The sequence below is a fragment of the Thalassophryne amazonica genome, chromosome 1, assembly GCF_902500255.1.
Source record: "Thalassophryne amazonica chromosome 1, fThaAma1.1, whole genome shotgun sequence".
Classification (NCBI taxonomy): Eukaryota; Metazoa; Chordata; class Actinopteri; order Batrachoidiformes; family Batrachoididae; genus Thalassophryne; species Thalassophryne amazonica.
The window spans coordinates 17,177,343-17,203,508 of NC_047103.1; the positions used below are offsets into that span (position 1 = coordinate 17,177,343).

General features: G+C 40.4%; 2 protein-coding genes across 2 annotated transcripts in view; both read left to right on the plus strand.

Annotated features, from left to right (window-relative positions):
• The window catches only part of myo3a (myosin IIIA), a 182,750-nt gene extending 167,769 nt beyond the window's left edge, over positions 1 to 14,981 (plus strand). Inside the window, exons 36-37 of the mRNA XM_034166350.1 lie at positions 10,228 to 10,458; positions 14,503 to 14,981. Coding sequence (XP_034022241.1) covers positions 10,228 to 10,458; positions 14,503 to 14,617 — 346 coding nt within the window. The 3' untranslated portion in view covers positions 14,618 to 14,981. The remainder of the gene's footprint in view (positions 1 to 10,227; positions 10,459 to 14,502) is intronic.
• A 10,879-nt stretch (positions 14,982 to 25,860) lies between these two features.
• The window catches only part of gad2 (glutamate decarboxylase 2), a 103,346-nt gene continuing 103,040 nt past the window's right edge, over positions 25,861 to 26,166 (plus strand). Inside the window, exon 1 of the mRNA XM_034166371.1 lies at positions 25,861 to 26,164. The gene's annotated coding sequence lies outside the window, so the exon portion shown is untranslated. The remainder of the gene's footprint in view (positions 26,165 to 26,166) is intronic.

Genomic DNA, 26,166 nt, shown 5'->3' on the forward strand with positions numbered 1-26,166 from the left:
CCATTTCTCTTTAGGCCAGTTGATGTGTTCTTTGGCAAATTGTAACCTCTTCTGCACATGTCTTTTATTTAAAAGAGGGACTTTGTGGGGGATTCTTGCAAATAAATTAGCTTCACACAGGCATCTTCTAACTGTCACAGCACTTACAGGTAACTCCAGACTGTCTTTGATCATCCTGGATCTGATCAATGGGTGAGCCTTTGCCATTCTGGTTATTCTTCTATCCATTTTGATGGTTGTTTTCCGTTTTCTTCCACGCGTCTCTGGTTTTTTTGTCCATTTTAAAGCATTGGAGATCATTGTAGATGAACAGCCTATAATTGTTTGCACCTGCGTATAGGTTTTCCCCTCTCCAATCAACTTTTTAATCAAACTACTCTGTTCTTCTGAACAATGTCAAATTGGGCTATTAGTAAAAAAAAAAGTAGAAAAGGGGGTGTTCACAATAATAGTAGTGTAGCATTCAGTCAGTGAGTTTGTCAGTTTTGTGGAACAAACAGGTGTGAATCAGGTGTCCCCTATTTAAGGATGAAGCCAGCACCTGTTGAACATGCTTTTCTCTTTGAAAGCCTGAGGAAAATGGGATGTTCAAGACATTGTTCAGTAGAACAGCGTAGTTTGATTAAAAAGTTGATTGGAGAGGGGAAAACTTATACGCAGGTGCAAAAAATTACAGGCTGTTCATCTACAATGATCTCCAATGCTTTAAAATGGACAAAAAGCCAGAGACACATGGAAGAAAATGGAAAACCACCATCAAAATGGATAGAAGAATAACCTGAATGGCAAAGGCTCACCCATTGATCAGCTCCAGGATGATCAAAGACAGTCTGGAGTTACCTGTAAGTGCTGTGACAGTTAGAAGAGGGCTGTGTGAAGCTAATTTATTTGCAAGAATCCCCCGCAAAGTCCCTCTGTTAATTAAAAGACATGTGCTGAAGAGGTTACAATTTGCCAAAGAACACATCAACTGGCCTAAAGAGAAATGGAGGAATATTTTGTGGACTGATGAGAGTAAAATTGTTCTTTTTGGGTCCAAGGGCCTCAGACAGTTTGTGAGACGACCCCCAAACTCTGAATTCAAGCCACAGTGAAGACAGTGAAGTGTGGTGGTGCAAGCATCATGATATGGGCATGTTTCTCCTACTATGGTGTTGGGCCTATATATCGCATACCAGATATCATGGATCAGTTTGGATATGTCAGAATACTTGAAGAGGTCATGTTGCCTTATGCTGAAGAGGACAAGCCCTTGAAATGGTTGTTTCAACAAGACAATGACCCCAAGCACACTAGTAAATGAGCAAAAAACTTGGTTCCAAACCAACAAAATTAATGCCTCGCAGATGTGAAGAAATCATGAAAAACTGTGGTTATACAACTAAATACTAGTTTAGTGATTCATAGGATTGCTAAAAAGCAGTTTGAACATAATAGTTTTGAGTTTGTAGCGTCAACAGCAGATGCTACTATTATTGTGAACACCCCCTTTTGTACTGTTTTTTACTAATAGCCCAATTTCATAGCCTTAAGAGTGTGCATATCATGAATGCTTGGTCTTGTTGGATTTGTGAGACTCTACTGAATCTACTGGTACCTTGTTTCCCATGTAACAATAAGAAATATACTCAAAACCTGGATTAATCTTTTTAGTCACGTAGCACTACTATTATTCTGAACACTACTGTATCTTCATACTTGTATTTATTCCCCCTTGTGACTTTTTTGTGTTACAAATCAATACATATGGCTTAGTAACGTAAGGCAGTGCCATCGTAGCCACCATAGCACTTTTATTTACTCTTTTCAGGCCACCTGCACACTCCGGTGACTCCGGTGCACCTTTCAGTCCAGCCCAAAACCTTTGACATCTGTGGTTAATTTAATGTTTTTTTGGGCTGTTACCATAGAAACACATGGGTTTCTGACAGTGTTCCATTAGACCCAATAGAAATGTATATCTTCTTACAGATGATTTGCCGTAAAATTAAAGACTGTATGACCATCAGAAACTAAATGTTGGAATAATGCACACAAGGTTGGAGCAGGTGAAATGTAGTGCAGTACACTTTATTGCAGATTGGTTTGCAGGGGGTGCAATTTCACACATTTTTATGCACTCAGTTGGTGATTGATGCAGTTCCCAATTCATGAAGTATCGTATCCCACTGAGATACCTGTTCCACAGAGGTCATCTGTTACAAGTAATCCATTTAAATGCAACAATGATTCTCATTTCCAATCAGGAAGAAGCGGGATCTGGTAAAGGGAAGTGGTAACGTGCCAAAATCATGAGTGATACTGTTCCTTTGTATCACAGAGTGAAAAATCCGGCCCCCATTTGCCCCAAAATAGTTTCATTTCCAGTTTGTTTTTATGAAAATTGGCTTATTTTTAACAATGATGCTGCTACAAAAAAACAAAACTGCACTTAGCAAAAGGTTCTTGACGCTGTGTTACAGATTAACAAGCAGATGCGGCTTTACGAAGGCTGCACCTGCAGACTGTGAAGACAACAAATCACAGGTGTGTTTTTGACAGTGCAATCACACATATTAAATAGTGAAAAACACTGGAAAATGAAATAATCAGAAATCAAGTTTTAAAAAATCATCTCCAAGCCTGTTTGTTTCTCCCATTCTCGCAATATTTCACTGCAGCAATTGTGTTAAGTGACGTGTGGGGCAAATGAAGTATCAAAAGAATGCAAACTAACTCTTGACATGTTTTAGTTTGAGAAGACATCAAGAAAATGTAAAATGAGAAATGTTTCAGTCGGATCACTTCAAAGTATGGGGGGATTGGGGGAATGCTTGATTGTCTATTATTGAAGCACTCCAAACATCTCAGAATGTAAAGACCCCCCACAGATCATTTAAATTTGCTCTCTTAAAGTGTTTTGTGGAGTCTCCAGTCTGCAGTTTGACAGCACCTGTGATGTTAAGGTGCTCATGTGGGAGGAATCTAGAAAATTAGATTTTTGTTCTGCCCAACACATTTGAAGCATCTTGCAGAGCTTGTGGTTAAATCAGCTGCACACTAAACTGTCCAACAAAGTGCTCTCATACACTGTAGATTTAACCAATTGTGCTGCAAAAGCTGAAGCTTTTTAAAAATTTCCTAAGTTTTTTTTTAAAGTTTTTTTGTTGTTTTAATTTTAATGCTTGGTGATTAGGAGCTTCATCACGACTGTCACATTTGAGTATTAATTGATGCAAAAATGACTTGATGGTTTGGATCTGGGTCTAAAACTACAGTCAAGACTTCCGTCATTGATGCTTTGCTCTCTGATGCGATCAGTTTGATCTGAAGCAGAATCTGGATTGTACAGATATTGGAATTTAGAAAAGGAGGCCAAGTTCAACATTTTGTCTTCTTTCTATCTTTCTTGATGTGCTTCCTCTTGAAATTAAAAAAAAAAAAAAGCTCAAGAGAGCCTGAAATCCTTTTGCATCAGGATTATTTAATTGGAAGGAATGTTTAAGGGAGGTAACCTGTGTCAGACCGGTGTCCTGACCAGAGGAAGTAAGAGACTCTTACTGGCTACAGAATCCAGTCATAAGACCGACACCACTGGGCCTTGGGGCCTGTATGGGACTTACCCACTTCAGTTTGCCTACCACCCCAACCGCTCCACTGAGCACACTGTATCCTACGCCCTTCACCTCAGCTTGGAACACCTGGAAAAACAAAACCCGTATGTCTGAATGTTACTTTTGGACTTCAGCTCCGCATTCAACACCATAATCCCCCTATTGGGCAAACTGGGCCCAAACTGGTTTTACTGTCGCCGTAAGGACGGCCCACGGCACCTGACGGCGATCTGCGCTCCGAGGCAGCGTCGTCTCGCTGTTTCAAGCTGAAAACTTCCTAATTTCAGGCTCTGTGGACCCAAGACGTCGTGAGATAACAGAGAACTTTCAGAAGAATTCGGGATCAGGAGTTTATCCAGACATTACACTGTTAAAGGAGATTTTGTAATGAAAGAAAGTGCAGGCAGATTAGCATGTCGGGCCAGACCCGACCGCGGGGGGTCGCCACAGGAAAAACACCTCCGTTGGAAACCTTAACGGACAAGTTGGAACATGCCCAAGCTGTTAAACAATTTCTCAGATATTCACTTGTTGAACGCCATCAAAAGCCGCCTGAATTTTACAAATGGTTTTCAACACGGAGGTGTTTTTCCTGTGGCAGCGCGAACGGATTTGGGGCGTCGTCACGGACCCGACTCGGCAAATTCGTCTGCACGTTCTTTTATTACAAAATCTCCTTTAACAGTGGAATGTCCGCATAAACTCCTCATGCCGGCCTCTTCTGAAACTTCTCTGTTCTCTGACAACGTCCTGGGTGAACAGAGCTTTAAATTAGGATGTTTTCAGCTCGAAACAGCCAGACGGACGCCACCTCCGACCGCGCCACGCCGATCCGCTTTGTGGGCTGTGCTTAAAGTGAAAGAAACTCCACAATCTCTCATCAGCCGTTAAACTTTACACCGAAAACCAGCTGAATTTCTCGAATAGTGTCCACACGGATATCCCTCACCGGTCCTGAAAAAATTTGATAAAGCAACGCGTGCCGTCTCCCTGCAGCGACTCAGACAAAGAGATTCCGATGGGAGGGGGAGTCCACACCTCACTCAAAGCCTGCCCACAGGCGAATGACGTCACCAACAGGCATGACAAAACTCACGCATGTGCACGAGGGTTCAAGCTTGTCTGATGTAAAAACATATGAATCAAATGAAAAAAAAAATGAGGTGGGCTTCATAGATAATTGGCAAAGCTTCTGGGGAAAACCTGGTCTTGTTAGGAGAGACGGCATCCATCCCACTTTGGATGGAGCAGCTCTCATTTCTACAAATCTGGCCAATTTTCTTAAATCCTCCAAACCGTGACTATCCAGGGTTGGGACCAGGAAGCAGAGTTGTAGTCTTACACACCTCTCTGCAGCTTCTCTCCCCCTGCCATCCCCTCATTACCACATCCCTGTAGAGACGGTGCCTGCTCCCAGACCACCAACAACCAGCAAAAATCTATTTAAGCATAAAAATTCAAAAAGAAAAAATAATATAGCACCTTCAACTGCACCACAGACTAAAACAGTTAAATGTGGTCTATTAAATATTAGGTCTCTCTCTTCTAAGTCCCTGTTGGTAAATGATATAATAATTGATCAACATATTGATTTATTCTGCCTTACAGAAACCTGGTTACAGCAGGATGAATATGTTAGTTTAAATGAGTCAACACCCCCAAGTCACACTGTCAGAATGCTCGTAGCACGGGCCGGGGCGGAGGATTAGCAGCAATCTTCCATTCCAGCTTATTAATTAATCAAAAACCCAGACAGAGCTTTAATTCATTTGAAAGCTTGACTCTTAGTCTTGTCCATCCAAATTGGAAGTCCCAAAAACCAGTTTTATTTGTTATTATCTATCGTCCACCTGGTCGTTACTGTGAGTTTCTCTGTGAATTTTCAGACCTTTTGTCTGACTTAGTGCTTAGCTCAGATAAGATAATTATAGTGGGCTATTTTAACATCCACACAGATGCTGAGAATGACAGCCTCAACACTGCATTTAATCTATTATTAGACTCTATTGGCTTTGCACTAAATGTAAATGAGTCCACCCACCACTTTAATCATATCTTAGATCTTGTTCTGACTTATGGTATGGAAATAGAAGACTTAACAGTATTCCCTGAAAACTCCCTTCTGTCTGATCATTTCTTAATAACATTTACATTTACTCTGATGGACTACCCAGCAGTGGGGAATAAGTTTCATTACACTAGAAGTCTTTCAGAAAGCGCTGTAACTAGGTTTAAGGATATGATTCCTTCTTTATGTTCTCTAATGCCATATAACAACACAGTGCAGAGTAGCTACCTAAACTCTGTAAGTGAGATAGAGTATCTCGTCAATAGTTTTACATCCTCATTGAAGACAACTTTGGATGCTGTAGCTCCTCTGAAAAAGAGAGCTTTAAATCAGAAGTGCCTGACTCCGTGGTATAACTCACAAACTCGTAGCTTAAAGCAGATAACCCGTAAGTTGGAGAGGAAATGGCGTCTCACTAATTTAGAAGATCTTCACTTAGCCTAGAAAAAGAGTCTGTTGCTCTATAAAAAAGCCCTCCGTAAAGCTAGGACATCTTTCTACTCATCACTAATTGAAGAAAATAAGAACAACCCCAGGTTTCTTTTCAGCACTGTAGCCAGGCTGACAAAGAGTCAGAGCTCTATTGAGCTGAGTATTCCATTAACTTTAACTAGTAATGACTTCATGACTTTCTTTGCTAACAAAATTTTAACTATTAGAGAAAAAATTACTCATAACCATCCCAAAGATGTATCGTTATCTTTGGCTGCTTTCAGTGATGCCGGTATTTGGTTAGACTCTTTCTCTCCGATTGTTCTGTCTGAGTTATTTTCATTAGTTACTTCATCCAAACCATCAACATGTTTATTAGACCCCATTCCTACCAGGCTGCTCAAGGAAGCCCTACCATTATTTAATGCTTCGATCTTAAATATGATCAATCTATCTTTGTTAGTTGGCTATGTACCACAGGCTTTTAAGGTGGCAGTAATTAAACCATTACTTAAAAAGCCATCACTTGACCCAGCTATCTTAGCTAATTATAGGCCAATCTCCAACCTTCCTTTTCTCTCAAAAATTCTTGAAAGGGTAGTTGTAAAACAGCTAACTGATCATCTGCAGAGGAATGGTCTATTTGAAGAGTTTCAGTCAGGTTTAGAATTCATCATAGTACAGAAACAGCATTAGTGAAGGTTACAAATGATCTTCTTATGGCCTCGGACAGTGGACTCATCTCTGTGCTTGTTCTGTTAGATCTCAGTGCTGCTTTTGATACTGTTGACCATAAAATTTTATTACAGAGATTAGAGCATGCCATAGGTATTAAAGGCACTGCGCTGCGGTGGTTTGAATCATATTTGTCTAATAGATTACAATTTGTTCATGTAAATGGGAATCTTCTTCACAGACTAAAGTTAATTATGGAGTTCCACAAGGTTCTGTGCTAGGACCAATTTTATTCACTTTATACATGCTTCCCTTAGGCAGTATTATTAGACGGTATTGTTTAAATTTCATTGTTACGCAGATGATACCCAGCTTTATCTATCCATGAAGCCAGAGGACACACACCAATTAGCTAAACTGCAGGATTGTCTTACAGACATAAAGACATGGATGACCTCTAATTTCCTGCTTTTAAACTCAGATAAAACTGAAGTTATTGTACTTGGCCCCACAAATCTTAGAAACATGGTGTCTAATCAGATCCTTACTCTGGATGGCATTACCCTGACCTCTAGTAATACTGTGAGAAATCTTGGAGTCATTTTTGATCAGGATATGTCATTCAAAGCGCATAGTAAACAAATATGTAGGACTGCTTTTTTGCATTTACGCAATATCTCTAAAATTAGAAAGGTCTTGTCTCAGAGTGATGCTGAAAAACTAATTCATGCATTTATTTCCTCTAGGCTGGACTATTGTAATTCATTATTATCAAGTTGTCCTAAAAGTTCCCTGAAAAGCCTTCAGTTAATTCAAAATGCTGCAGCTAGAGTACTAACGAGGACTAGAAGGAGAGAGCATATCTCACCCATATTGGCCTCTCTTCATTGGCTTCCTGTTAACTCTAGAATAGAATTTAAAATTCTTCTTCTTACTTATAAGGTTTTGAATAATCAGGTCCCATCTTATCTTAGGGACCTCGTAGTACCATATCACCCCAATAGAGCGCTTCGCTCTCAGACTGCAGGCTTACTTGTAGTTCCTAGGGTTTGTAAGAGTAGAATGGGAGGCAGAGCCTTCAGCTTTCAGGCTCCTCTCCTGTGGAACCAGCTCCCAATTCAGATCAGGGAGACAGACACCCTCTCTACTTTTAAGATTAGGCTTAAAACTTTCCTTTTTGCTAAAGCTTATAGTTAGGGCTGGATCAGGTGACCCTGAGGCATCCCTTAGTTATGCTGCTATAGACGTAGACTGCTGGGGGGTTCCCACGATGCACTGTTTCTTTTCTTTTGCTCTGTATGCACCACTCTGCATTTAATCATTAGTGATCGATCTCTGCTCCCCTCCACAGCATGTCTTTTTCCTGGTTCTCTCCCTCAGCCCCACCAGTCCCAGCAGAAGACTGCCCCTCCCTGAGCCTGGTTCTGCTGGAGGTTTCTTCCTGTTAAAAGGGAGTTTTTCCTTCCCACTGTAGCCAAGTGCTTGCTCACAGGGGGTCGTTTTGACCGTTGGGGTTTTACATAATTATTGTATGGCCTTGCCTTACAATATAAGGCGCCTTGGGGCAACTGTTTGTTGTGATTTGGCGCTATATAAAAAAAAATTGATTGATTGAATTGAAATCCATTTATTTTTTGAAAAAAATAAAAAGGACCGCTTTTTTTTATCACAGACCTCGTATATATATATATATATATATATATATCATTACGTCTGCCAAGGACGTAAAATCATCTGTGTTAAATGAATGTTGAAAATTTCGGCAAAATCCGTGCAGTAGTTTTGATGTAATCCTGCTAACAGTAGTCCTTCCAAGCCTATAGCCTAGTAAACTTGATCTAAAATCTGTATTCAGATCTGGATCTCCTCTAAAATTTAATGGAGTCTTCCATTGCCTAATATCTATCAGTGGTTAAAATTTCCTCAAAATCCAAGCAGTAGTTTTGACATAATCCTGCTAACAGACAGATAGACAAACAAATAAACGCTGATGATTTTATTAAATCCTTGGCATACTTAACTAGGCACTGGAAGGCTCCGTTAAATTTTGGAGGTGATCTGGATCCAGATCTGGATTCTGGATCAAGTTTCACTTTATATAGGCTTTGAAGGATTACGTCAAAACTACTTCATGGATTCTCACCAATTTTTCACCACGGATACATATTTGGCCATGGAAGACACCACTAAATTTTGGAGATGATCCAGATCCGAATCCAGATTCTGAATCAAGATTTCCCTTCATATATGCTTTGAAGGATTATGTCAAAACTACTCCACAGATTCTCACCAAATTTGCACCACAGATAGATATTAGGGCATGGAAGACTCCATTGAATTTTAAAGGTGATCTGAGTCCGGATCTGGATTCTGGATCAAGATTCACTTTATATAGGCTTTGAAGGATTACGTCAAAACTACTCCACAGATTCTCACCAAATTTTCACCACGGATACATATTAGGCCATGGAAGACACCATTAAATTTTGGAGATGATCCAGATCTGAATCCAGATTCTGGATCAAGATTTCCCTTCATATATGCTTTGAAAGATTATGTCAAAACTACTCCACAGATTCTCACCAAATTTGCATGACAGATAGATATTAGGCCATGAGAGACTCCATTGAATTTTGGAGGTGATCCGAGGCCGGATCCAGATTCTGGATCAAGATTCACTTTATACAGGCTTTAAAGGATTACGTCAAAACTACTTCACGGACTCTTACCAAATTTGCACCACAGATAGATATTGACTTCATCTTACCCCTTGATTCAGATGGGCCGGGTCAAGAGAATGAAGCTGGTAGCTCTGCGAAACCCTCCATCACACACAAACCAAACATCACTCATCCACCTCTTTTCAAATCCCTGCCCCTAATTCCATTCACGTCCTGGGGCAATGGGGAAGTGGTGAAGCAGCAGATGTGGATGCACTGGAAGCTGCAGTCATGAAACAACACACGGGCATAAGGTCGCTCTATACTGGAGTGAAGCAGCAGTGGAATTTGGCTGCCCCCTGGGTGTCTGAGTAGCCCACTTTACCATTTGTTTTGCTCACTTTGATAGAGGAAGAGGTTCGAAAAACTGCCCCATTCGTGGCCTGCTTCCCCTCACCCTGGCCTGTATACCCCAGCAGATGGGGATCCCACACAGTGGTTAAAACACTGTCTTCTTCTCTGCGATGCTCGATTTGATGTCCTTTGTGATCATCGCTAATGACACATTAGTTGACTTGTCGGGCAATTTTCATTTTCCTCATTATTTGAAAGTTTGTTTAGCAGGTAATGCTTTGTTGTTGCCTGTCCTGGATTCGGATGTACGTTCTGTTATTGTATCAGATTATGCAGCATTACTGATTGCTATTGTAAGATTTTTGAAGGCCGCCCTTCAGTCAAACATAAATGTGTTGAAAACAAATGAGCCTGAGTTTGCAGTCTCTCTTTCTCTCTGCTGTAGTTCAGGGAAGCTCTTGGACTCAGATGATCACTACTACATGAGTCTGTCTACCAGCCAGTCCGCCCCCTGCATCTCCACAGAGACGACCTCATCTGGCATGCCTGAGAGAAGACTGTCCACAGGAAGGACACAGTCCACAGACAGGAATCAGCCTGCAGAAGGTCCCAGCAAGCAACCCAGAGAAAGGGCCGACTCTGAACCAGAACCTCTCAAACCCATCACAGAAAACAGGTGTGTATGTGTGGATGCAGTAGAAGCAAACCTTTTAGAGCTCATCTCTCCCCGCCAGCAAGTCCACGTAGGAGCATCAGTGACTCTGCACTTCATATGTACAAGTAAAAACTCAACGCTCACATAGGTACACACAAAAAGTAGTCAAACCTACGAGCAAGCGAATTCAGGTAGTCAACTGGAGTCATGCTACTTTGTTATGAGTTTACCAGGTAACAGACTGCGGTCTCTTCTTTAAGGCTGGTCTCCCACTGACGATTTTGCCCTCAATTTGCGTCCTGACTCCAAACGAGAAAACTGGTCATGATTTATTACAATAGCAGATTAAATTTGTGTGTCTTATTATACAGCCGGTTAGTGGCAACTACAACAAATCTGAATTCAGCATTATGACAGAAGAGCTTCACAACATGTGCGCAGCTGTACTCTGTGGAGTCTGTGTGCAAACATCTGTGGTTATGTCAAGTCTTTTCCACAAAGCTAAAATGAATCTTTTCACATCTGAAAAGTGTCTTCTGCTGAAGAGTGTGGTATGAGTTTTATGGGATTATTGAACGCACCGCACTGACTACTGCGCTCACTGCCTGGTCCAAACAACTTCACCATATTGCAGTGAAATGATCCACAACTTACTCAAAAAAAGAAAAAAATCTCTGTATTTTAATTTTAAATTACACTGTAACCTGGCATCAAAATAACTGAGCAGCCAAATCCACATAAAAAAAAAAAAGATTTATTTCAAGAACAAATAATAACAAAGCAATCTGCAAAAATAAAGTAAGGCACTGTGTGTGTGTGTGTGTGTGTGTGTGTGTGTGTGTGTGTGTGTGTGTGTGTGTGTGTGTGTGTGTGTGTGTGTGTGTGTGTGTGTGTGTGTGTGTGTGTGTGTGTGTGTGTGTGTGTGTGTGTGTGTGTGGAGCAGTACAGAGTAAGAAATAAGATGCTCCAGTTTCTTATAATATGCTGCCCCACACACGCTGTAGCCACAACCCAATCCTCTTGGCTCCACACGGTGCTCCATCTGCACTCATATGGCTCACATGCACTGAAGTTTACTAAATATTACCCCATGTCTCCAGAAATTACATGAGACCCTTGTATCAAGATGTGTCCACCAGTCACATTTTTTTAGTGTTTAAAAATTTCCCAGTAACTCAAAATGACCTATGACAATACTTTTACCACCTACTGCGTCCCGTTTCACACGGCAATTGGCTACGTTTGTTGTGCAAAAAAACCTAATCAAGTGTCAAATATGGGCAGTGGGAGGACAGCTTTAGGCTACTTTTACACCACATATTAACAAGGTTGGGTAGGTTTACTTTGAAAGAATACATGTGGCTTACATGTATGTATGTACATACATTTGGATTACTTGTAATCTGATTACTTTTATTTATTATATTAGTGACCTGACTGAATTATTCTGCTCACACTTGACATATATCAGATCTGCATTGCAAATAGTATAGAAAAAATGCACTCTGAATTAAATTTGGATCGCGTGCGTGTGTGAAGATTAATCCGATGATTATCAGGTATTTCCCATTGCATCTGTAATTTAAAAGATGGGAATTTCCCTGTCACTCCGACGCCTTCAGAATTCCTGCCTGCACTTGTCTGAATGGAGGTGGTTTTAATAATTGCTGCAACAAGTTCTGTCAGGCTTCCCCTCCAAGAACTAGTCTTTCTGGGTCTTTTTAAAGAAAATTATGTTGGATAAGCATTTGTCTTTTTTCGTAAGCTTAGAAAGCTGCACATGTGCAAACCTACACTTTTGCATTCACAAGAAAGCAGTCATGAAAAAAAACCTCTGGAATGCATCCCTGGACATCAAAATACCAAAATGTTCTGGGGGTCCCCAGATCCACTGCCGACAAAAGTCCACTTTCACCAAAAAAAGACTCCCCCCCCCCCCCCCCCCCCACCAGATCCTGGCTACAATGTGGTTGATTAAACAGTTTATTCTGTTGAAATCATGTTTTCTTTTTACCCAAATTTGTATGCTAAAATGCAGGAAATGCAAGGGAAAAAGACCTAAGTTAGAACATTTTTCCAGGGGAGCATGTATTCCGGGGGACCCCCTACCTTCCTCTTTTTTTCAGTTTGCCACTCACACACCTGAATATGTCTGTTAGCCCTCTGAGATTAAATAATAGCAAATCTGTTACAGAACAATGATGTACAAACAATCTTCATGATATTTTTGATATTCTCATTGCCATAACGCCACAAACTCCAATCGAAATTGACCCTTTTGCCAACGTTTTGTCTATATTGGCAAAAGGTTGTTTTTTTTGACAATTATTCATGCCATAAATTATTGATTTACTGTGATCAAAACGCAATAAAATAATCAAACCTATGCCATATATTAGAATAAAACAAGTTACCTACATTCTCTGGCTGTGTTTACTTCAGTTTGTTCATGTTCTCCATTTAAAAAAAAAAAACACTCAAATAAGTGCCCTAAAAATATAATTCTTACTCTGGAATTTGGCCTCAGATATGCCCAGATTTGAATAGAATAGAATAGATGTTTATTGTCAATGCATTTCTGCAATTAAATTCTGGTGGCACTTTCCAAACAGATATACACAAAAACAACACAACAGCAGCTTTAAAAAACAACAAACAGCTTCACAGGATGGCAAAACCTTCTTAAAAAGCCAAAAAAAGTACAATACAATATTAAGGTGCTTAATGCTTAGTGAGGTAGGAGTTTTAGATATGTAAACAGACTGTATTATTTCTTGTACATGTTGATATCCGTTAATGAATGTCTGTGTTTGTGGGATGGGGACGGGGTGGAGTGATGGAGGTTACAGCTCTGGGGAAAAGGCTGTTCCTTAGCCTATTAGTCCGTGTCTTTATAGTGCTTATAGAGCCTCCTAATTTATCAAATTAGGTGGCTTCCTCTCTAACAAAAAGACAGGAGGCAGAGCTAGAGGTGGCAGAGCTGAAGATGTTGAGATTCTCTTTGGGAGTGACAAGAATGGACAAGATTAGGAATGAACATATCAGAGAGACAGCTCAGGTGGGACGGTTTGGAGACAAAGTCAGAGAGGCGAGATTGAGATGGTTTGGACATGTGCAGAGGAGGGACCCAGGGTATATAGGGAGAAGGATGCTGAGGATGGAGCCACCAGGCAGGAGGAGAAGAGGGAGACCAAAGAGGAGGTTCATGGATGTGCTGAGAGAGGACATGCAGGTGGTTGGTGTGACAGAGGAAGATACAGAGGACAGGGTGAGATGGAAACGATTGATCTGCTGTGGCGACCCCTAACGGGAACAGCCGAAAGACAAAGAAGAAGAAGAAGGTGGCTTCCTCTAATTAATGTGATTTTATATGCCTTCAGTGGGTTGCGACTGTACCAGATGTTCACACGCATACACAAATTGCCACACTATTTTTACATGATTGCAGAAAATTAACAACCCCATTAAAGCTATGTTCTGTAGGATTTGTGTGATCTAGTGGTGAGGTTGCAGATTGAATTATGCAGTCATTGGTCACAATTATGTTTCCTTTCCTGTTTTTGTGTCTTTGATGTTGGGGATTTATACCTTCTCTTGTGATGAGCAACATGCATCATCCCATATTTCACAAAAATCAGGGTTGTCAAATTTGTAATCCTGCATGAGTAACCAGTCAACCGTGTATGGAATAGCAACCACTAATTCCTCTTTTTTAGCTTTAAAAATCGAGATGAAATGATAGACATGATTCTGGTGTCTGGACTTTTGCATTAAAGTTGCATCCTGAGAATGTTTGTGTTGCAACTGTTCATTTGTGAATATTGGAGGAAAAACCAAACGTGCACTTCAGCTTGAAGGTTGCTTTGCAGCATTTTGGTGGTTTAAAAGAAAAAGGCATAATTAGTGACAAATCCATATGTGAATTCCATCAGTTTAATCTGCTGTCGACATGCTGTGCACATGATGAATAGCTGCTGAAGATGATAAACAAACTGAAAATGTTCTCCTTTTTCCTCATTCTGATCTCTGCGGGGCGTTTCTGCTTCTGCTTGACCTTGTCGACAGGCGCCCCTTTCCCAGAATGTCCTCTACTGAGAGTCGGAATGATGAGAACCCTTACGACTACAGACATCTACTGAGGAAGACCTCCCAAAGACGGAAGCTCATGAAGCAGTACTGAGCCCTCGCTGCATGACCTGAATATCAATGTACTGCGTGACTGTTGTCTATAATTACACTTTGTACAAAGAATATTTAATTAATCACAGCTGGAAAAAAAAACTGAACATGAAACATGGACTATTTTTATATCTAATTTTGAAACAGGCTGCACTGATTTCCCGGAGGACTGTAAATAATACAATGTTGTCCATGATGACCATTTTTATATTATTTGCTGTTCTATGTCTTCCTATAACTTAAAGGCTTTTAGCTGTAAAAGAAGCTGCCTTGACACAAGTGGCAAAAATTGAGCTTTTGTTTATATTTATGATGTAAAGTGTTTTTTGTTTCTTTTTGCTCTTCTGTTCATCTCATTTAAATACTAGATAGAATTTTGTAATTTCAGATGATGTAAATAAAATATTAATACAAGTGACCACTTTGCAGTTTCCTTGAAGTCATTCCTGTCACCTTGTCACTAGAGGTGGTTTTGGTATTGATCCAATACCAAGTAAATACAGGCCCAGTATCGCCGATATCGATACAAATACCGATACTTTTTAATATTTAAGCTTCATAGATCCAAAGGATCCAAAAGACCTAGGATAGAATTTTGCCAAACATTGTACGCGACAACAAAATCCTCTATTATCACAATCAACATTTTTGTTTAAAAAAAATCACTCTACACAACTTAAAACAAAATCTAATGTATATATATATATATATATATATATATATATATATATATATATATATATATATATATATATATATATATATATATATATATATAATTCTTCTTATAAGGTTTTGAATAATCAGGTCCCATCTTATCTTAGGGACCTCATAGTACCATATCACCCCAATAGAGCGCTTCTCTGTCAGACTGCAGGCTTACTTGTAGTTCCTAGGGTTTGTAAGAGTAGAATGGGAGGCAGAGCCTTCAGCTTTCAGGCTCCTCTCCTGTGGAACCAGCTCCCAATTCAGATCAGGGAGACAGACACCCTCTCTACTTTTAAGATTAGGCTTAAAACTTTCCTTTTTGCTAAAGCTTATAGTTAGGGCTGGATCAGGTGACCCTGAATCATCCCTTAGTTATGCAGCTATAGACTTAGACTGCTGGGGGGTTCCCATGATGCACTGAGTGTTTATTTCTCTTTTTGCTCTGTATGCACCACTCTGCATTTAATCATTGGTGATCGATCTCTGCTCCCCTCCACAGCATGTCTTTTTCCTGGTTCTCTCCCTCAGCCCCAACCAGTCCCAGCAGAAGACTGCCCCTCCCTGAGCCTGGTTCTGCTGGAGGTTTCTTCCTGTTAAAAGGGAGTTTTTCCTTCCCACTGTAGCCAAGTGCTTGCTCACAGGGGGTCGTTTTGACCGTTGGGGTTTTTACATAATTATTGTATGACCTTGCCTTACAATATAAAGCACCTTGGGGCAACTGTGTGTTGTGATTTGGCGCTATATAAATAAAACTGATTGATTGATTGATTAATTGTTCCTGTTCCCTGGGAACATGTAATCTCTGTTTTAGAAACATTTGTTTTACAATATTCAATGGTTTGGCGGCATAGCAAAAAAAAAAGGGCATTTTGTGATAAAAGCACCAAATCTGACACACATGTAACCAAAGATATTTAAAATAAAACTGAGCCATCATGAATTTTCAATATGTCACCCATGGCAGCCAATTTTTCAAAATACGAATTGAAAAAATGCTCCAGTCATATTAAAAACTATACCACATTATTTGTCTGGTCATAAAGATTAAAAAATTATATAGTCTGAGCTACCAATGACTAAATGTCTTGGATTTATGGGGTAAAAACAGAAAAAAAAAAAATCAATGACAAAGATCAATTTCACTTTGTACAAGAGTCAAAAGTTGAATTTGCTCCAGTTGTTAAAAAAAAAATGCATGAGCTAATAGGATTAATAAATGGAATAGTTTTGTCTGTGTTGAATGTTTGGTCTCCAGAGTAAAGATCAAACAAGGTCAACATCCATTGGATTCTGATCACCTGGCAGAGATCTTTTCTTTCATTTTCAAATGTTCTCTTTATCTCCACAAGGTCCCCAGTTTATGGAAAGACTCCACAGTTGTTCCTGTGCCAAAGGTCAGTGCAGCTCAACGATTATACAACCCCTGGCAAAAATTATGGAATCACCGGCCTCGGAGGATGTTCATTCAGTTGTTTAATTTTGTAGAAAAAAAGCAGATCACAGACATGACACAAAACTAAAGTCATTTCAAATGGCAACTTTCTGGCTTTAAGAAACACTACGAGGTCTGTCAATAAAGTATAGGTCCTTTTTATTTTTTTCAAAAACTATATGGATTTCATTCATATGTTTTTACGTCAGACATGCTTGAAACCTCGTGCGCATGCATGAGTTTTTCCACGCCTGTCAGTGACGTCATTCGCCTGTGAGCACTCCTTGTGGGAGGAGTCGTCCAGCCCCTCGTCGGAATTCCTTTGTCTGAGAAGTTGCTGAGAGACTGGCGCTTTGTTTGATAAAAATTTTTTCTAAACCTGTGAGACACATCGAAGTGGACACGGACGAAAAATTAAGCTGGTTTTCGGTGAAAATTTTAACGGCTGATGAGAGATTTTGAGGTGATACTGTCGCTTTAAGGACTTCCCACAGAGCGAGACGTCGTGCAGCGCTCCCAGGCGCCGTCGTCAGCCTGTTTCAAGCTGAAAACCTCCACATTTCAGGCTCTATTGATCCAGGACGTCGTGAGCGAACAGAGAAGTTTCAGAAGAAGTCGGTTTCAGCATTTTATCCGGATATTCCACTGTTAAAGGAGATTTTTTTAATGAAAGACGTGCGGGCGGATTGCAGCGTCGGCTCGCAGCCGCCACGACGCTCCACCACAGGAAAAACACCTCTGTTGGAAGCCTTAAGGACAAGTTGGAACATGTCCAGCTGTTAAACAATTTCTCATATACTCACTCCACTGAAAGCCATCAAAAGCCGCCTGGATTTTACAAATGGTTATCAACACGGAGGTGTTTTTCCTGTGCCGCCGCACCGCGCCGGCTGCGTCCCGACGCGCGGACCCGTCCGCACGTCTTTCATTAAAAAAAATCTCCTTTAACAGTGGAATATCCGGATAAAATGCTGAAACCGACTTCTTCTGAAACTTCTCTGTTCTCTCACGACGTCCTGGATCAATAGAGCCTGAAATGTGGAGGTTTTCAGCTTGAAACAGGCTGACGACGGCGCCTGGGAGTGCTGCACGATGTCTCGCACCGTGGGAAGTCCTTAAAGCGACAGTATTACCTCAAAATCTCTCATCAGCCGTTAAAATTTTCACCGAAAACCAGCTTAATTTTTTGAACCGTGTCCACTTCGATGTGTCTCACAGGTTTAGAAAAAATTTTGATCAAACAAAGCGCCAGTCTCTCAGCAACTTCTCAGACAAAGGAATTCCGACGAGGGGCTGGACGACTCCTCCCACAAGGAGTGCTCACAGGCGAATGACGTCACCGACAGGCGTGGAAAAACTCATGCATGCGCTCGAGGGTTCAAGCATGTCTGACGTAAAAACATATGAATGAAATCCATATAGTTTTTGAAAAAAATAAAAAGGACCTATACTTTATTGACAGCCCTCGTATAAGAAATCAAGAAAAAAATTGTGGCAGTCAGTAATGGTTACTTTTTTAGACCAAGCAGAGGGAAAAAAAATATGGACTCACTCAATTCTGAGGAATAAATTATGAAATCACCCTGTAAATTTTCATCCCCAAAACTAACACCTGCATCAAATCAGATCTGCTCGTCAGTCTGCATCTAAAAAGGAGTGATCACACCTTGGAGAGCTGTTGCACCAAGTGGACTGACATGAATCATGGCTCCAACACGAGAGATGTCTATTGAAACAAAGGAGAGGATTATCAAACTCTTAAAAGAGGGTAAGTCATCACGCAATGTTGCAAAAGATGTTGGTTGTTCACAGTCAGCTGTGTCTAAACTCTGGACCAAATGCAAACAACATGGGAAGGTTGTTAAAGGCAAACATACTGGTAGACCAAGGAAGACATCAAAGCGTCAAGACAGAAAACTTAAAGCAATATGTCTCAAAAATCGAAAATGCACAACAAAACAAATGAACGAATGGGAGGAAACTGGAGTCAACGTCTGTGACCGAACTGTAAGAAACCGCCTAAAGGAAATGGGATTTACATACAGAAAAGCTAAACGAAAGCCATCATTAACACCTAAACAGAAAAAAAAACAAGGTTACAATGGGCTAAGGAAAAGCAATCGTGGACTGTGGATGACTGGATGAAAGTCATATTCAGTGATGAATCTCGAATCTGCATTGGGCAAGGTGATGATGCTGGAACTTTTGTTTGGTGCCGTTCCAATGAGATTTATAAAGATGACTGCCTGAAGAGAACATGTAAATTTCCACAGTCATTGATGATATGGGGCTGCATGTCAGGTAAAGGCACTGGGGAGATGGCTGTCATTACATCATCAATAAATGCACAAGTTTACGTTGATATTTTGGACACTTTTCTTATCCCATCAATTGAAAGGATGTTTGGGGATGATGAAATCATTTTTCAAGATGATAATGCATCTTGCCATAGAGCAAAAACTGTGAAAACATTCCTTGCAAAAAGACACATAGGGTCAATGTCATGGCCTGCAAATAGTCCGGATCTTAATCCAATTGAAAATCTTTGGTGGAAGGTGAAGAAAATGGTCCATGACAAAGCTCCAACCTGCAAAGCTGATCTGGCAACAGCAATCAGAGAAAGTTGGAGCCAGATTGATGAAGAGTACTGTTTGTCACTCATTAAGTCCATGCCTCAGAGACTGCAAGCTGTTATAAAAGCCAGAGGTGGTGCAACAAAATACTAGTGATGTGTTGGAGCGTCCTTTTGTTTTTCATGATGCCATAATTTATTACTCAGAATTGAGTGATTCCATTTTTTTTTTTTCCTCTGCTTGGTCTAAAAAAGTAACCGTTACTGACTGCCACAATTTTTTTTCCCTGATTTCTTATAGTGTTTCTTAAAGCCAGAAAGTTGCCATTTGAAATGACTTTAGTTTTGTGCCATGTCTGTGATCTGCTTTTTTTCTACAAAATTAAACAACTGAATGAACATCCTCCGAGGCCGGTGATTCCATAAATTTTGCCAGGGTTGTAGGCCTGTTGCACTTACATCCTTAGTGATGAAGACATTTGAAAAAATTGTTAAAAAAGCTCTTTTAAACTCTGTCAAAGATGATTATGATTCTCTCCAATTTGCATACAGGTCAGGTAGGGGAACTGATGATGCACTATGCACTTTATTGAACACGGTAATTGTACATTTAGAGGGGGCTAAAACTTTTTATTATTCTTAGACAACTTTTTTATATATAGCATTTATTCTTTTGTTCATTGTTTTTTCTTCTGCTTTTAAATGTATTCAGTCACACATTTTAGCAGAGAGGTTAAAAACGAGCACAACATTAACTCGGGGATTTTATGCTGGCTAATGGATTTCTTAACTGACATCTCAGCGTGTTAGAGTCAGTGATGTTTTATCTGATGCTCTTATCTCTTCAACTGGTTCACCACAGGGTTGTGTCCTTTCACCACTTATTTGTTCTATATACTAACATGTGCCAAAGTCAACAAGCATGATTTATTGTTAAATTTGCTGATGATTCTGTCATTGTGTCTCTTTTAAATTCAGATGACCAAGACCATGGCCCTGTGGTGTCAGATTTTATCAGCTGGTGCAATTTTTCCTTTTTAGATATCGACGTGAACAAAACCAAAGAGATGATAAAAACAGGATTCATTTCCCGTGTAGTTACTAATAAGTCTGGCTGTGGAAATTATACAGAGCTCTAAATACCTTGGGACATTTATTGACAGTGGACTAACCTCTGAGCATCAGAATGACCCGGAATGTAAGAAAGCTCACCACTGCATGTAGTATTTTTACTGTAAACTCTGGTATTTTAATGTGGACAGTACTTTTTTTAAACACTATCACATGAGTTGTTTTTAACTAGTTTTTTCTTACTGTTTTATGTTGTATTATTATGTCCACTCCACTGTCTGGTGAGTTTTTGTACCATATTTAAGATCATGTTATGTTTATGTCTGTGTATGTATGAATGTGTTCTATCTGCTGGCTGCACAACAAATTGCCCAATTGGGGATAATAAAGACACCTTGATACCTTCTATGACATGTGACATATGTTACCCCGTAATGTTATAACTATCCATGATACACTGTGCAAAATATTCCTCTTTAAAACCCTATTAACTAAACCAATCATTTGCATCACTTTTTTTTTTTTTTACCAAAATTGGAGCAACTTTAACTTTTGACCTTCATACAAACTGAAATTGACCTTTGTCATCTTTTTTGCTGTTTTTCCCCCATAAATCCATAATATTTACTCATAAATAGTCCAAAATATACCTTTTTGGAGTCTTCCTGATCAGACAAATAATATTTCATATTTTTTTTAATATGATTGGAGCATCTTTCAAATTCTATTTTATTTATTCATTTTATAAAATGGCTGCCACGGGTGACATATTGGAAATTCATGATGGTTCAATATCCCATTATATTTGAAATACCTCTGGCTATATGTCTACCAAATGCTATGCTTTTATCACAAAATACACAGTTGTTATGGAAATTTTAGCAAAGGTGCACCACTACAAGTAATTTGAAATTTTATGCCAATGTTGTGGTATATTTTGTTCAAAAACACCATTTTGAACACAATGATTATAACTGTTTCTTTCAACTGTTATAAGCCAAATGTATAAAGTGCTAATACTCCAACTTGGATTATGCCAACAATATCTGGGCAGCAAAGAAGGTGAGAGCACCTGATGGCAACAAACAATAGCCTAAATGCTAATATTATAGTTCATGTTAGCAGCTCATTGGAATTGTTACCACTGTTACTGTGTTTTATTGAATATGGATTTGCTGTGATGCATTAAACTGTGACATTGGAACTTTATCATGCGATGGGTAAGAGATGCACTCAGCCAGGTGTGTGGTGGAGTCTAGTTTATCTGCTTGTCTTATGGGACGAGAGCAAAACCTGTGGCTGGAAGTAAATGGTAAATGGGCTGCATTTATATAGCACTTTTCCATTTGCATCAGATGCTCAAAGCACTTTACAAATAGTGCCACACATTCACCCCAATGTGGGGGTGCTGCCATACAAGGTGCTCACTACACAATAGAGGATTAAAGACCTTGCCCAAGGGTCCTTAGTGATTTTCCAGTCAGGCTGGGATTTGAACTGAGGATCTTCTGGTCTCAAGCCTAACACCTTAACCACTAGACCATCACCTCCCCCAAATTAAATTCCATTTCACAGATGAGTGAGCCAACAAAAAGCACTTGTTTTAAATTAATTTGAGGGTGCTCCTTCCAAAAATAACATTTATTCTGCAGTGAAAAGTTGGACATTAACATAATTAGTTTGTAATGAGCAGGGGGAAAGCTAGCTGTCAAACCAAACTTTCTTTTCTGAACAGGTTCCTGCATGAGTTATATTCATTAAGAACCCAGATCTGTCTGACTTCACATGAGATTTGCCAAGTTTTTCCTTCTGAGCCATGTGTTCAGGACTGAACCACAAATCAGCCGGTGCATTACACTTGAATTTTTAATGTACATGTATGCAATGTATCATTGAATTTTACTCAATAAAATCAGTCATTCAATCAAAAGAAATCACATGCAGTTGAATGTTTCAGTCACTGCTGTTTTTCACTTATTCACTCATTACCTGCTTCACTGTCAGTTAATTTTGTACATAGGTGAAAATTTCCAGATCTGTTTCATGCAATAGTCACGCTTACAACTTAAGTGCATCAACTAAATGGTAACATATTATAGTGTTATAATAAAATGTAAAACATTATTACAGACAAATGTGTAATATGACAATATACATGATGATTAAAATATAATTGATAGAAACTGGTTTGTGGAGTTCACAAGCAAAAGTTCATCTTACCTCATTCTGTGAGGTCTGTCTTGGCTGTGAATCTATTGTTGTGACATCATCTGCATAAATAAACTGTGGGTAGGGTTTCAGTCGGAAAATGTTCAAATATCTCCACCACCAACAACACCCCCCCCCCCCCCCCCCGCCCCCAGCGGTGCCCATCACACTTTAAGCCATCCGTGAATTCTGCCTTTTACCGCCACGAAAGAAGGAGGAGGTTATGTTTTCGCCTGTTTGTTGGTTTGTCTGTTTGTTTGTGAACAGTCTGGAGCCCACAATTTTTCATATATCATTATAAACTTTTTATGGAAGATTCATATCCTGATAGGCAAGAAATGATTCAATGCTCAAAGTCATAGGTCAAAGGGCAAAGTCCTGAAAAATCTTGGAAAATTGGAAAATCCCTATTCTTTAACATTAATGAATTTTCAAAAATTCATAACTGGCAAAAACGATCAACTTTCTTTCATATTTGAGAGTGTTATGTAGGCTTTATCAGCTAATAAAGTTTAATCTGGATTTGATCTGCATTACAGATTTTGTGGCCATTTAAATTTAACATTGAAAACCCCATTTAATAGTAGAGAAGCTTGAATCTTTGACTGGACTAGGTTGCTTGACGTGAGGACGTTTCGCTTCAAATCACAGAAGCTTCCTCAGCTAAAATTCTTGCTCTGGTAGTCTGACTTCTGTCTTGACTCTTGTAGAGAAGAATAAACCAGAAGCCAACAAAAGCTGGAGTTTTTTTTTAACCTAACCAAACCACTCCTACCGAGAGGCCGACTGCTATAGGCAAGTGACTAAACAATAGCTCTAATTAGCACCTATTGTGCACTCTCCTAATGATGGGATGGAAGCCTCTCCTGATGGCTCCCTTGACGACTCTCCTGATGACGTGAATGACTCATTACCATGAACAAAAGACTGAAACTGCTTTGACCTGAGTACCCCATTGTAAACAGGGGACAAAGCGTGTCTGAGACCCGCCCCCCGGTTAAGGCTGGGTGTCAACTGTTTTACAACGAATGCTTCCTTGACACCTCTCTCAAACCATTTCTTCTCTCTGGCTAAGATTTTAACTTCCTTGTCCTCAAACGTGTGGTTAGTGTCTTTCAGGTGGAGATGAACTGCAGACTGAGGTCCACTGGCGACCTCTCTGCGGTGCTGGTATAACCTCTTGTTTAAAGGTTGCTTAGTCTCACCTATGTAGTGTTCATTACAGTTTTCCTGACATCTGATAGAATACACTACATTGCTCTGTTTGTAACTAGGGATCCTGTCCTTAGGGTGAACTAATTTCTGTCTCAAGGTGTTAACCGGTTTAAAGTAAACTGGGATTTTGTGCTGTCTGAAGATCCTCTGTAGTTTTTCCCCTACTCCTGCTAAATAAGGGAGAGACACTCCTCTTCTTCTTGTCTCCATCTCCTGTCTATCTGGTCTCTCTGTTTTCTGGGACTTCTGCACTTTGTCCAGGGACCATCGTGGGTACCCACATACTGTGAGGGCTTTCCGTACACGTTGTTGTTCTTTAGCCCTTCCTTCTGCAGTTGTGGGCATCTGTAGGGCTCTGTGTTGAAGAGTCCTGATCACCCCGAGCTTGTGTTCAAGGGGGTGGTTTGAGCCAAAGAGCAGATATTGGTCAGTGTGAGTTGGTTTTCTGTAAACCTCTGTCTGGAGCTGCCTGTTCTCTCCAGTCGTAACATCACAGTCCAAGAAGGCTAAATGGTTGTTTCTGGCATCCTTACGTGTGAACTTGATATTGGAATCCACCAAATTGATGTGTTCTGTAAAGTCCTCGACCTCCTGTTGCTTGATTTTAACCCATGTGTCATCGACATATCTGAACCAGTGACTGGGAGAGATGCCCGTGAACGACGTCAGGGCTGTCTTCTCCACTCGCTCCATGTACAGATTGGCCACAATGGGGGATACCGGAGACCCCATCGCACAACCATGGATCTGCCTGTAGTAATTCCCCCTAAACAGGAAAAACGTGGTGTTAAGACAGATCTCCAAGAGTTGGCAGATGTGGTCTGGTGTGAGTTTGGTCCTTTCAGGCAGAGACACATCCTCCAGCAGTCTCTGCCTCACAGTTGAGACAGCCTCAGCGGTGGGGATACAGGTGAACAACGAAGTCACATCAAATTACACCATCGTTTCATCTGCCTCCAGCTGCAGGTCCTTGATCTTGTTCACAAAATCTTGTGTGTTCTCCACATGGTGGTCTGAGTTACCCACTAGAGGAGCCAAAATCCACTTGAGGTGCTTGGCCAAATTGTATGTGATGGAATCTGTGCTACATACAATAGGCCTGAGTGGCACGTCCTGTTTGTGGATTTTGGGCAGTCCATAGATGCATGGAGTGGTGTCCCCCGGGTACAGTCTGTAGTATGTCTGCCTGTCGACGAGTCCCTCTTTCTCCAGGTTTTGGAGGTAGCTAATGATTTTCTTCTTATAGCCACTCGTGGGGTCTCTCTTCAGACGTTCGTATGTACTGGAGTCACTGAGCAAGTTGTTTATCTTGGCCTCGTAGTCCGATGTGTTCAGGACCACTGTACCCCATTTAATGTATATTTTACATTATATCTTAGTCAAACGTGCCCCAATCGCTCTCATATTTGAAAGTGAGGTGCAGACTGACACTTACTATTGCCTGACAAAGTTTGATCTGGATCTGTGGATATTTGAATTTAATACTGAAAAGCCCATTTTATGTACATTTTGCATTATATCTCAATCAAAAGTGCACGGATCACTCTCATTGTGACCATGAGATGCAAACTGTCACTCTCAATGAACAGCCTGTTTGATCCCCATCTGACTTGTATTGCGGATTTAGCGGATATTTAATTTTAACATTAAAAAGCCCTTTTGATCAATATTTTGTATTATATTTTAGCTTATGAAAAGCCACTTCTAACAGGACTTTGACCTTGACACACCAGTGAAGAGATTTTTTTAAATACAGTTATTCAGGAGCACAAACACCGGGGGTCTGGGGCTGAGTGTGGGGAGGTGGGGGGTGGAGGAGGGACCGCGTTGGCACACTCCGCCCGCCGTTCGAGCTTCCAACAAACGGTTCCATCTCTCCGGGTCAGAAGACTCAGGCGTGTGTGTGTGTGTGTGTGTGTGTGTGTGTGTGTGTGTGTGTGTGTGTGTGTGTGTGTGTGTGTGTGTGTGTGTGTGTGTGTGTGTGTGTGTGTGTGTGTGTGTGTGTGTGTGTGTGTGTGTGTGTGTGTGTGTGTGAGTTCAGCACGCAAGAGACAAAGTGTTGCACACGTTTGGAGTCACGACGCAGCGCCGCTCGTCATGACCTGAAGTGAATCACGACGGCTTCTTTTTTCTTTTTTTTTTTTATTACGTGGAAATTGGGTTACATTTCGACATGTGACCGAGCTATTATTAAACTATTCGCATCCGTTTGATGAACTCTGATTTGAAATGTAGCCGTCAAAGGCTTATTGGCGCATTTTGCGCTGTGTTTTAGTGACCGCGCTGCGCCATTACGCACAGACAGTGTGGTGCGCCAGTGAAGAACCGCGGATTTTCCTCTGGT